A 12,539-nucleotide genomic window follows, 5' to 3' on the forward strand; every position below is an offset into this window, starting at 1 on the left:
TAGAAATGGACAAATTCTTAGAATAATACAACCTTCCAAAATTAAATCAAGAAGAAACAGAGAATTTGAATAGACCAATCACCATTAAGGAAATCAAAACAGTAACCAAAACAACCCCCAAAATAAGACTCGAGGAACAGACAGCTTCCCTGGTAAATTCTACCAAATATTCAAAGAAGGCTTAATACCTTACATGACTTAATACTTTCTCAAACTCTTCCAAGAAATTGAAGAGCAGAGGAAGTTTCCCAATTCATTCTTCAAAACCATCATTACCCTGATATCAAAACCAATCAAGGGCAATACAAAACAAGAAAATTATAGGCAACATCACTGATAAACATCTATGCAGAAATCCTCAACAATCGAATACAACACATTAAAAAGATCATACATCATGATCAAATGGGATTTACTCCAGGGAATGCAGGGATGGTTCAACATCCACAAATCAATGTGATACACCACATTAACAAAATGACGAATAAAAGTCACACGATCATCTCAATACATGCAGAGAAAGAATTTGACAAGATACAGCATTCATTTATGACAAAAATTCTGAATAAAATGAATATAGAAAGAAAGTACCTCAACATGATAAAGGCAATATATGACAAACCCACAGCTAATATTCTCAATGGAGAAAAACTGAAAGCTATCCCTATAAGAGAAGAAACCAGACAAGGATGCCCAATTTCACCACTCTTATTTAACATAATATTGCAAGTCCTAGCCAGAGCAATCAGGCAAGGAAAGAGATAAAAGGATCCAAATTGGAAAGGAAGAAGTGAAACTGTCACTATTTGCGGGTCACAGGATTTTATATATACAAGACCCTAAAGAATCCAGCAAAAAACTTTTAGAAATAATAAGTGAACATGGTAAAATTGCAGGATAAAAAATCAACATGCAAAAATCAATTGTGTTTCCACATACTAACAACGAAGTAGCAGAAAGGGAAATTAAGAATACAATCTTACAATTGCAACAAAAAAAGTAAACTATGTAGGAATAAACTTAACCTAAGAAGTGAAAGACCTGTACACTGAAAACTATAAAACATTGTTGAAAGAAATTGAAGAAGACTCAAAGAAATGGAAATATATTAAATGCTCTTGAACTGGAAGAGTTTACATAGTTAAAATGTCTAAATTCCTAAAGCAATCCAGAGACTCAACGCAATCCTTATCAAAGTTCCAACAACATTTTTCACAGAAACAGAACAAAGAATCGTAAAATTTTTGTAGAACAACAAAAGATCCCAAATAGCCAAAGGACTCCTGAGAAAAAAGAACAAAGCTGTAGGTACCACACTCCTTGACTTCCAAATATACTACAAAGCCATAGTAATCAAAACATCATGGTACTGGCACAAAAACAGACACACAGACCAAAGAAACAGAATCATGAGCCTGGAAATAAACCCGCACATCTACAAACAGCTCATTTTTGATGAAGGAGCCAAGAACGTACAATGGAGAAAGGAAAGTCTCTTCATTAAATGATGTTGGGAAAATTGGACAGCCACGTGCAAAAGAATGAAAGTAGACAATTAGCTTATGCCATACACAAAAATTAACTCAAAATGGATTAAAGACTTGAATGTAAGATCTGAAACCATGAAACTTCTGGAAGAAAACGTAGGCAGTACACTCTTCAATATCAGTCTTAGCAGCATATTTTCAAGTGTCATGTCTGACTGGGAAAGAGAAAACAGAAAAAATAAACAAATGGGACTACATCAAACTAAAATGATTCTGCACAACAAAGGAAATCATCAACAAAAGGAAAAGACAACCTAACGATTGGGAGAAGATATTTGCAAACCATTTATCTGATAAGGAGTTAATTCCAAAATATATAAAGAACACATACATCTCAACAACAAAAATACTAAAAACCCAATTAATAAATGAACAAAAAATCTGAACAGATGTTTCTCCAAAGAAGATATACAGATGGCCAACAAGCACATGAAAAGACATTCAATATAATGAACTATGAGGGAAATGCAAATTAAAACTACAATGAGATATCACCTCATACCTGTCAGAATCGCTATAGCTAACGAGACAGGAAATAACAAGTGTTGGAGAGGATATGGAGAAAAGAGAACTCTCATACACTGCTGGTGAGAGTGCAAACTGGTGCAGCCACTATGGAAAGTAGTATGGAAATTCCTCATAAGATTAAGGATAGAACTACCATACAACCTAGTCATTCGACGGCTGGGTATTTATCCAAAGAATGTGCAAACACGAATCTGTCATGATATGTAGACCCCATGTTCATTGCAGAATTATTTACATTAGTCAAGACATGGTAGCCACATACATGTCCATTGATGGATAAACAAATTTTAAAAATGTGGTATATATATACACAAACACCCAAACAATGGGATATTATTAAGCCACACTAAGGAAGAAAATCTTGCCATTTGTGACAACATTGATGGACTTTGGGGTCACTTGAAATGGACTCTGGCTCTGTAGACCCCCTTCCATTGTGAAGCCCAAAAGAGTTAGTGGTTTCTTTCAGCTCCATCATCACTGTTGATGCATATTAGGTCTGTGGTTAATGACATTTCCACTTTCTTACACTTATTCCATTGTCAGTTGAGAGTTTCCTATATGATAACGATATAATTTTCTTTTTAAAGTTAAAAGTGGGCTTTAGAAGACAGATCTAACTGCTTGAGAGCTGGCTCTGCTCTAGATTTTCCTTTTGACTGTAGACCAACTACTTAGTGAGATTTGAAATTTTCTTCTCCTGTTTATGTTTATCTTCAGAGTGAGAAATTCATACCTATTGATCTCAAAATGGCCCTTGCACACATAAAATTTTAAGATCTATGTCTTTATAATAGTGATTCCTGTAAATATTAGTACTCCACTATGAGAAAAGAATTAACTTCTTAACTATAAGGAGTAGACAAATTAAAACAATTGATAAAATGTACAACAAAAGATATAGAAAATAAATATAACATTACCCTTATGTGAAGGAAACAGGAGTCCGTCCAAACTTACTATGTGTAGCATCTTCTCTTTCATGTATTAAAAATCCTTATAACATTTATATCGACAGGCATCATTCACTTTCTTTCTAAGTTATTTTATGAGATACAGAATATCCATTTAAAATTTCCAGTACCTTGCAGGAAATTTCTAAATGGAGACTAAATTCCAAAATATTGGTTATATATTAAGGGACTGTATCCAAGACATAGTTATATAAAGACTCTAATTTTGTTTTCATTAGATAAATCAGACAACCAAACAAAAGTTCTGTTTTGACTTGAGTGCTCAATGATTAATTTATCTGTTGTTCTTAATATTCATTTTTGAAGGAAGTTAAAATTCTAATTAAAATTATGTTGCGAATTTTATTTGATTTGAGGATAAGTAGTTCCCTTGATATAAATAGTGGCCAGTAACATTCATCAACTTTCTATATAAAATTGAATATAGATATAGGCTGATAGTGATAAGTATTTTCACTGTGACCTGCAAAAATTACATATTTTCTAGTTATTGATAATAATTATAGACAAAACACTTTATCAAAGAAATTAATTGAACTCATTGTTATTACACCTCTGAAAAGTAACTGACCTTCTGCTTTGTGGTTTCACCATCCAAACAAGTTTTCTGTCAAAAACAAAATGGCCACCATCTTTGACACCATCATCACTCAAACATTTTTCCTGAGATTAAAGCAACAATAATGAATTTCCCAGATTCTATTCTCCACCATTCTAATATGTTTTCCTGTTTGTAACTTAATGACTTTTTTCTTGTCACTTCATTGATCCACTTAAAATCCTTCACTGAGTCCCAGTTCAGTTTGGTACAAGCCAAATTCTTCAGCATGGTGTATAGAGCACCTCAGAACCTTGTACCAGCCGATCTTCATCCATCACCAACTTATCCCCCACTTGCATCCTACACAAGGGCCCCTAGAACAATGGGAACAGGAGATCCAGATGCTCCATGAATCTTCACTGCCTTTGCACCTTCCTCTCCCTGAGCTTCCTCTGACTGGTGTGCTTTTCCCCTCCTCAACTTCATCTAAAAATTCTCATTCTTCCTTCAAGACTTCTCTTACGCCTTAGCCATTCCAGGGATGTTTCACTAACCACAGAAACTTAGTTGTAAGAAGAAAACCCCATCTATGAATTTCTAGAGTATACAGTATTTGCAACACTGAATATAAATATGCTTACCATTATTGACTCAAAGAACTAGTTTTGTTAGAAAAAGTTCTTAGGAAGAGGAATGCTTTTCTCTGCATCTCATTGTAGGATAGATTAAACTACGAAAGTATAAATAATTTGGGGATTTTAGATAATGTTAAAAAGCATGGCAGAAATTTCTGCCCAACAAGTATTGGTAAAACAAAGTATGGTGCTTCTAAATCAATTGACCATAATGTTTCATTAAAAAAGCCAAAATCATCATATTGGTCACCATCCACAGGCCAGCAGTATTATACCTAAAGAAAAGGAACATAATTACAGAGACAGAAAATAAATCAGTGAACAATGTGCTATAGTTAAGGCTCTGAAAATTATCTATTCATTTATTTGTTTATTTACTTAACATTATGTGGTGAACTCTGAAATGTAAATTGAAATTTCTTGTCATTCCACTGGAAATTAAGAACCTATCTTACTTATTGTTGGAAAAAAATCCCTTTTCACCTGCTGCTAATTCAAGTGAAATATTTATTGATCATGATGTTAATGACTTTTAACAGCTTTGTTAATGTATAATTGAAATATTGTAAACTGCACATATTTGAAATGACTAATTTAATGTTTTCACATGTGAATCCATAAAACCATCATCATATGCAAGATTATGAAGACATCCATCACTCCCAAAGGTTTCCTTGCATTAAAAATAAGAAACCTAGGGCTGGCCTGGTGGGTTGGTGGTTAAGTTCACGTGCTTGTCTTCCGTGGTCCAGGCTTCACAGGTTCGGATCACAGGCACGGACCTAGCACCACTCCTCAAGCAACACTGTGGTGGCATCCCACATAAAACAGAGGAATATTGGCACAGATGTTAGCTCAGCAACAATCTTCCTCAAGCGAAAAGAGGAAGATTGGCAACAGATGTTACGTCAGGGCAAATCTTCCTCATAAAAAATATAAATAAATAAATAAGAAACCTGCAAACATTTTGAAGTCAGATACTAGCTTTCCTTGTGACACGTTTCCTAAAGTTGTGAGAGCGTAGTCACATATCTCCATAAACATTGAGAGTTCTTTCTCCGTGGAACTCAGGAAACAAACAAAACATAATTTGTTTTATTTTTCCCTTCGATGAATATGAGATAATTTTTCTGAAAGTTATTCTCTATTATGATATCACAACATAGACTATTCCTACTAGTTGATTCATTTTTTAAAAAGCACATGAAAGTAGCTACGACATGAAGCTAACATTTAAGAGGGAAGCTGAGAGTTCAGACCGGTTTTCAACTTACCTTGTCTGTGAGCCCGGGAAACCCAGAAGGTGAGAATGACATTGATTAGTAATAGCATGTTAGATATTCCCAATTGTATGTTAACACAAATATTCCAGTTGAGCTTTTTGGGGTTTTAAATCTTCTTCATTACGTGGTTCTCAAGTGTGGCTCTGAATTTAAGTGCACTAGCACGAGGCAAGTTAATTGAAGCCAGTTAGCAAATATCAAAGTTCAAAAAGCTTTGCAAAATATCTTAATTCCTGTTAGCGGTTTCACAATAATTTCTTGAATTCATTCCCAGATATGTACTTGTACAACTTCCTTTAGGGGCGGTAATAGACTGGCTCCACACGTGATAGAAAACACTCATTTTTAAATTAAATAGTTCTTGAAAATAGGATGAGGTTCTTTCTTATCCAGGGGAATCATACATGAATAACTCTGAGTCCATGTCACTACTAAACACGAGGGTTTCAGCAGAGTCTTGGTATTGAAAGATTTTTTAACTAATGTACTGCGAGGCAATTTTTATTTCAGGGTGGAATATATTTTGATGCTTACAATAATTTCCCTTTTGTTGTAGGAATATAACTGAAGCATCACCACCTGTCCTTTCCCTGACTTATTAATTGCATTTATTCTTTATTTTGTTTAGAGATATATATATATATGTGTACATATATGTAGCCAATTATATTTGTTATCTTTTACAACACAATTACTTAATATGAGAACTGCTTTTAAGCAGATAATTAATATGAAAAATATTATAAAGGAGTAGAAAGTAAATGAGTCACCAATGTCATAGTTAACATACTGAAATATATTTATTTATTTCCTTTCTTGCTATAACTATTATAATTTCAAAATATTAAATAATTTAGTAATGTACATACTTAAGACTTCCAGAAAGAAAAAGAGAAAAGCCTGTATCAAACTAAACCTTCTATAAATAACAAATATAAATCTAACACAAATTGTAAAAATGAACTTCATGAGTGAACGAGTAAAAGCAATCAGAAAATGAAAAGCATTCAACCTTTGAAAGAATGGAATCAAACAGTGAGATATATGTTTATTCATTTTCTGGACTTAGAACACACCCATGTCCACATGGTCCATGGATAGTAGAGTTCCAGCAGGAGTCTTATTTGTGTGACAATTTAGAGATCTGAGTATGAAGCTGACAAAATATCTGCCATATTAGAAGGGAAATCCATGGAGCCCCACCAGGGAAACCCCCAATAATTTTCATATTTCCCCTGAAATTATTTACTAAATCTACATGAGCATGCATGGGGTGAAACTCTAAGCAGTCCAGTGAAAGAAATTGCTGAAAGCTGGAAACTTTGAAAATTTCAGATAATACCCAGAGTGGAGGAGAAGGAGCTGAAGTTCAAGGCCAGGAGAGTTTGTTAAATTCCTCATATTTTCCCTGAACCCAAGTGGATATGTCTTGGGAGTAAATACTTAGTCCCAAGAGTTAACTAATAACTATATACTTATAGTTAGGCAAGGCTGAAATAGACCAACCATAAAAATGCTTAAAACCAAGACCTCACAGGATAATAGTGTTCCACCAGGAAGATAATCTGCTTTTTTTTTTTTTTTACTGAGTTCACATTGGTTTATAACATTACGTAAATTTCAGTTGTACATCATTGTACTTCAACTTCTCTATAGATTGCATCATGTTTACCACCAAAAGTCTGATCATTTTGTTCTTCTATGAGATGGTCAGCCAGACGTGATGGTAAGAAGAGACAGAGAATACGTTCAGAAAGAAATCAAAGTTTATTAGATTCACAAGTCCTAGAGTCAGAGGTGTATGATAAGAGTTAGGGGAAGGTTTTGGCCATGGCTTTTATTAGGATTTCCTTAGGAAAGGCAAGGCAGGACAAAGTGAACTGATTTGGATTGGCTAGTTTGAATAATTCTAGTGGGCTCTGGGTTATATGGGTGGTCTCTAGTTGCCTATCTCTTGGCTCTGAAATGATTAAGGTGGAGGACTATTGCCTGCTGTGAGTTAGGGATCAGATAGAAAAGGCATGGCTAAGTATTAGTTAGTTTGCTTATCAGAAACACGCTAATGGCTGGGATCTTTCCTCTCTCTCAGATTTGGCCATCTCACTCCCGCCAGAAAGGTTACGTGAGATATAAAACCATCACAATACACAAAAAATGAAAAATATGTATAATACAACTTCTTACTGGAAGAAAAAGCTACATTATTCAAAGGCAAATATCAGAATCTATAATCTCTACAATGTGTTATTGGTGATGTTTAGTGTAGAATAAAAACTTACTAGACATACAAAGAAGCAGAAAATATGAACCATATTCAGAGGAAAAGAGTCATCAAGAGAAATAAACCTAAGGACAAACAATTTGCTAAAATAAGTAAGAACAACAGAACTTTAAAATGATTATGAAAAGAATCTATGGGAAAAGTTATACATAATTAGTTAAGAGTGTGGCATTTCAGAATAGAGGTATATAGATTTTAAGAAAGAACCAAATGTGAATCCTAGAATTAAAACTATAATATTGATAAAAAGTGGAGAAAAATAACTGAAAGAACAATGTAAAAGAAGAAACAAATGGACCTGTGGACAGGTTAATAGAAACTATCTGAAATAAATATTAAAGATAATATAAGGGTAAAAATTTAATGATTCAGAGCCCAGAAATAAATGCACACACTATGGACAGCTAATTTTGGACAAATGAGCCAAGAACATACAATGGAGAAAGGACTTTCTCTTCAATAAATGGTGTTGGCAACACTGGAAAACCTCATGCAAAACAATGAAAGTGACCGTTATTACACCATACACAGAAATTAACTCAAAATGGATTAAAGACTTGAATGTAGGGACCAGCCCAGTGGCTTAGTAGTTAAGTCCAGTGCAGTCTGCTTTGGCAGCCCAGTTTGGTTCCTAGGCATGGACCTACACCTTTCATCAGCCATGCAGTGGCAGTGACCCACATACAAACTAAAGGAAGACTGGCCACAGATGTTAGCTCAGGGCAAATATTCCTCCAGCAAAAAAAAAAAAAAAAAAAAGACTTGAATGTAAGAACTGAAACCATAAAACTCTAAGAAAACATAGGCAGTATGCTCTTTAGCATTAGTCTTAGCAGTATCTTTTGGACTACCACGTCTCCCCAGGCAAGGGAAACAAAAGAAAAAATAAACAAATGGGATTACATCAAACTAAAGCTCTTCTGTACAACAAAGGAAAAATAATATTAGAATAAGCAATGTCAAAGAAAAAATAAATAGACTTGAAGACAGGTCATTAGAAATTATCTGAAATAAACCTTAAAGACAAAAAGAAGATTAAAAAATTAAAACTCAACGCCCTATGGAGCAGTGTCTTGTCGTGAAACAGGAAGAAGAGAAAGTTTAGGTCAGAAGTCCAATTTGGCAAACTATAGATAAGAATCTTCCAAATATTATTACAGACATGAAATCTCAGAACAGAGAAGCTCAGCTAAGATCAAGAATGATAAATACAAAGAAAACCATAATTAGGCAAAGAAAAGCAAAACTCCTGAAAATCAACATTAAAGAGAAAAATTTAAAGCTTCCTGGAAGCAGGATAGAGAAACAAAATTCATAATACACAGACAATGTTAACACAGAGACAAGGCTAATGCTGTCAGCAGACTTCTCATCAAAAACAATGGAGCTGAAAACTATAGAATAACATCTTTAAAATGTTAAAGAGCAAAAAACTGATAAAATGAGAATACTATAATCATCAAAAAGATTCTTTAAAAACAAAAGTGAAATAAATACATTTTCAGAATAACCTAAACTCAGAGAATTTGTTGCAAATGAACCATTCTACAAGTAAGGTGAAAAGAAATTATTCCAGAGAAACAAAATTGATACTAGCTGGAAAAGTGGATCCCAGAAAAAAATGCAGAGCCTGGAAATGGTAAAAATATGAATGATAAACATACATGTTCCTATGCTTAAATTTGCTAAAATATAATGCAGAGTTTAAAACAAAAATGTAAGAAAAATGATACAGAAAAATGAGAAAATATTCACGATTCTTACATTTTACATAAAGTGGGGAGATATATTAATTACAGTTGGTCTATGATTGGCTAAGGATGTACATTATAAGTCTTAGATTAAGTATCAAAACAATGGATAAATAATAACCAACAAATTATATAAAATGAAACGCTGAAAGCATGGGACTAATCTAAAAGAATGCCAGAAAAGATTCTAAAGAACAGATTGGACAAGTAGAAGCAATTGGTAAATGATATGAATAAACTCATTAAAATTAATAGATATTAAATTGAAGCTAACTAGGCTAATGAAAAGGAAGGTAAAGTAGGATTGGATAAAAATGGAAAACCCAATTATATGCTGTTTCCAAAAAAAGCAATTTAAATATAAACACACTGACAAGCTGAAAGCAAAAGTTGAAAAATTTATACCTTATATAAACTGAGTATGTGAAAGGTGGAGTTGTTATGTCACTATCAGAAAAAGTAAAATTCAAGAGAATTACCAGAGAATAATGAAAAGTATTTCATAATAAAAAAGTGATCAATTCAGGTGATGTCAAATTTACTAAGGCAAGGAAAACAAAAGGTATGAAAATTTTAAGTAAAGAGTAAAACACATTAAGTAATTTTTTAAAAATTTAAAGGATTCCACAAAAAAAGAGCTATTAGAACTAATACAAAAAAGTAGTTTCGTTCTATTAGGAATACAAATTGGAAAATTAGATTTTAAAAAGAACAATATCTTTTATAAATATTAAAACACTTAAAATATTAGGGAGTAAATTCAACAAAATATTTGTACAGTTTCTCCGTTGAAAACTGCAAAACATTGCTGAGACTACTGAAGAAGATAATAAAGGAAGAAATACATATGTTCATGATTTGGAAGATTTAACATCATTAAGATGTCAATTCTCCCCCAATTAATTTATGCGTTTAAGTAAACCCAAGTAAAATTGTCTTATTTCACTAAAAAATAGTTGACAATGTAATTCAAAGATGCATGTGGAAATGGCCAGGGCATTCTTGAAAAAGAAGAACCAGTTGGAAGATTTGTATTACCAGGTATCTAGATTTCTAATAAAGATCCTTTGTTTCACACAGTGTGGTACAATTCTGATGACAGACAAATTGGTCAATGGAAAGAAAGGAGTCCAGAAATACACACCCACACACAGATCACTTGTTTTATGCACCAGTGGCATTCAATGGGGAAAGAAAGTTTTCCCTAGAGAGGGTGAGGTATCAATTGGATTTTATATGATAAACAAAATGGAACCTTGTCCTCCTTCTCACACCAAATAGATCAATTAAAATTGGACCATAGGTCTAAATACAAGCCTCTAAATAAGGGTAGTGTTATTCTTCCAATCACTCATAGTAGACCAAATGGAATTCAAATTGGATTTCGGTAATACTTTAATTTTCTAATCCATCAAAAAACATCATCACAAGAAGAAGAAAAACATATATTTGGAGAAAACAATCACAATACATATATGGGACAAAAGACTCAAATGGGTTATACATAAAGTAAATTCATAAACCAAGAGAAAATATAAACAATCCAATCTAATACTGGCAAAAATCACCCACAAACCTGACGATGTGTTCACTATCACGACTCATCAGTGATACTCAGAAGAGAAGCACCTTAAATACCACTACAGACTCAGATAATGGCTAGTGTTCAAAAGTCTGCCATTTGCAAATCTTTGTAAGGATCAGGTCAGCTAGAACTTTCAGAGGTTACTGCAAGAAGTTGAAATGGTACAATCACTTTGGGAAATTCTTTGGTAACTGATTCCACACCGAGGTAAATTTTTGTGAGAAATAAGGGTGTATAGGTATCAAGAGAGAGATTCAATCCTTCATAGCAGATTTTTCCATCATAGCTAACCATTGAAATCAGGAGACTGGACGAATATTTTTTGCACTATCTATCCAGTGGGTACTACTTGACGATAAAAAGGATGACCTACTGCTACATGCAACACTAGCGTGCAAATAACAGACATTTTCTTGAGAGAAAAACGCCAGACATAAAGATGTTAACAGAGTATAATTCCACTCATATGAAGTTCAAAAACGGTGAAAATTAATCAGGATTTTTAAGTGCAGAACTCTGGGTAACTCTGGAGATGAGTAGTACATGAACTAGGAGGTGGCGTAACAGGGTTGCTTATTGAGGTGCTGGAAATTTTCTATGTCTTGATCTGGGTGGTGGTTATATGGGTGCATAATCATTAAAAAATCACAAGATTACCCTAAGATTAATGCACCTTCTGTGCTTGATTATATGCATGTTAAATGTCAGGGGAAAATAATCAACTATAATCAGTCTAAAATGCCCAAAGTGCTTCATTGATTTTGTAAAAAATGCTCCAAACCAATTCATCTAAGTTCCCACCTTTGTTGCTAAGGAAGCAATAGAATAATTAATATTAAGTGAAATCAAAAGAAAACACTGATGGTTGTGTTGGGATATGTTTGAAATTTGAAGACAAGATTTGAAAACTCTATTCTGTCACATAGTGTTTAAAATCTTAAAAAATAATCATCTTACTATGTTACTTTCCTACTATGTTATTTTCTACATAACAACACAAAGGATAACAAAATTGAGAAGCCAGGTCATATTTTTAGGCTGTAACATAGTTTTTAATACAATGATGGCAAGAAATTAAAAGGAGATAACTTTTTGATCAATTGAGCAGCGTCAAAGTGTCAAGAAGAATGGCAGAAATCAGCTGAATAATGAATTTTAGGCAGGAGTGATTTCTTCATTCCTGCAAATTGAAAATTTCTTCAGTTATAATGAAATATTTCACTCTTTTCATAAGTAATGTTTGTAAAGAATTTAAAAATTAATGTTATTTTCAAAATTACTGGTAGTATTTAAATTAGTGTTGTCAATATTCGAAATTCTAAAAGAAAAAGGAAACATCTCCCAAAAAAGAATATTTCCTTTTCCAGAGTCATTGCTTTTGCAGCCACTCTGAGTTGGTCATAAATATGGACTC

At 33.3% G+C, this 12,539-nt stretch overlaps 1 protein-coding gene across 18 annotated transcripts in view; it reads right to left on the reverse strand.

Moving 5' to 3' along the window:
* The window catches only part of LOC103554612 (complement factor H), a 162,718-nt gene that overhangs the window by 79,995 nt on the left and 70,184 nt on the right, over nt 1-12,539 (reverse strand). For 3 of the 18 annotated variants that reach the window (XM_070602387.1, XM_070602390.1, XM_070602385.1), the window contains exon 1: nt 5,500-5,707. The exons of 4 other annotated variants lie outside the window; for them this stretch is intronic. In XM_070602387.1, the coding sequence (XP_070458488.1) occupies nt 5,500-5,541 (42 nt within the window). In that variant the 5' untranslated portion in view covers nt 5,542-5,707. Of the gene's footprint in view, nt 1-3,620; nt 3,713-4,231; nt 4,501-5,499; nt 5,727-12,539 lie in introns of those variants that run through there. 11 more of the 18 variants (XM_070602396.1, XM_070602394.1, XM_070602386.1 and 8 more) reach the window with 8 other exon arrangements.

The sequence above is a fragment of the Equus przewalskii genome, chromosome 31 (genome assembly GCF_037783145.1).
Source record: "Equus przewalskii isolate Varuska chromosome 31, EquPr2, whole genome shotgun sequence".
Classification (NCBI taxonomy): domain Eukaryota; kingdom Metazoa; phylum Chordata; class Mammalia; order Perissodactyla; family Equidae; genus Equus; species Equus przewalskii.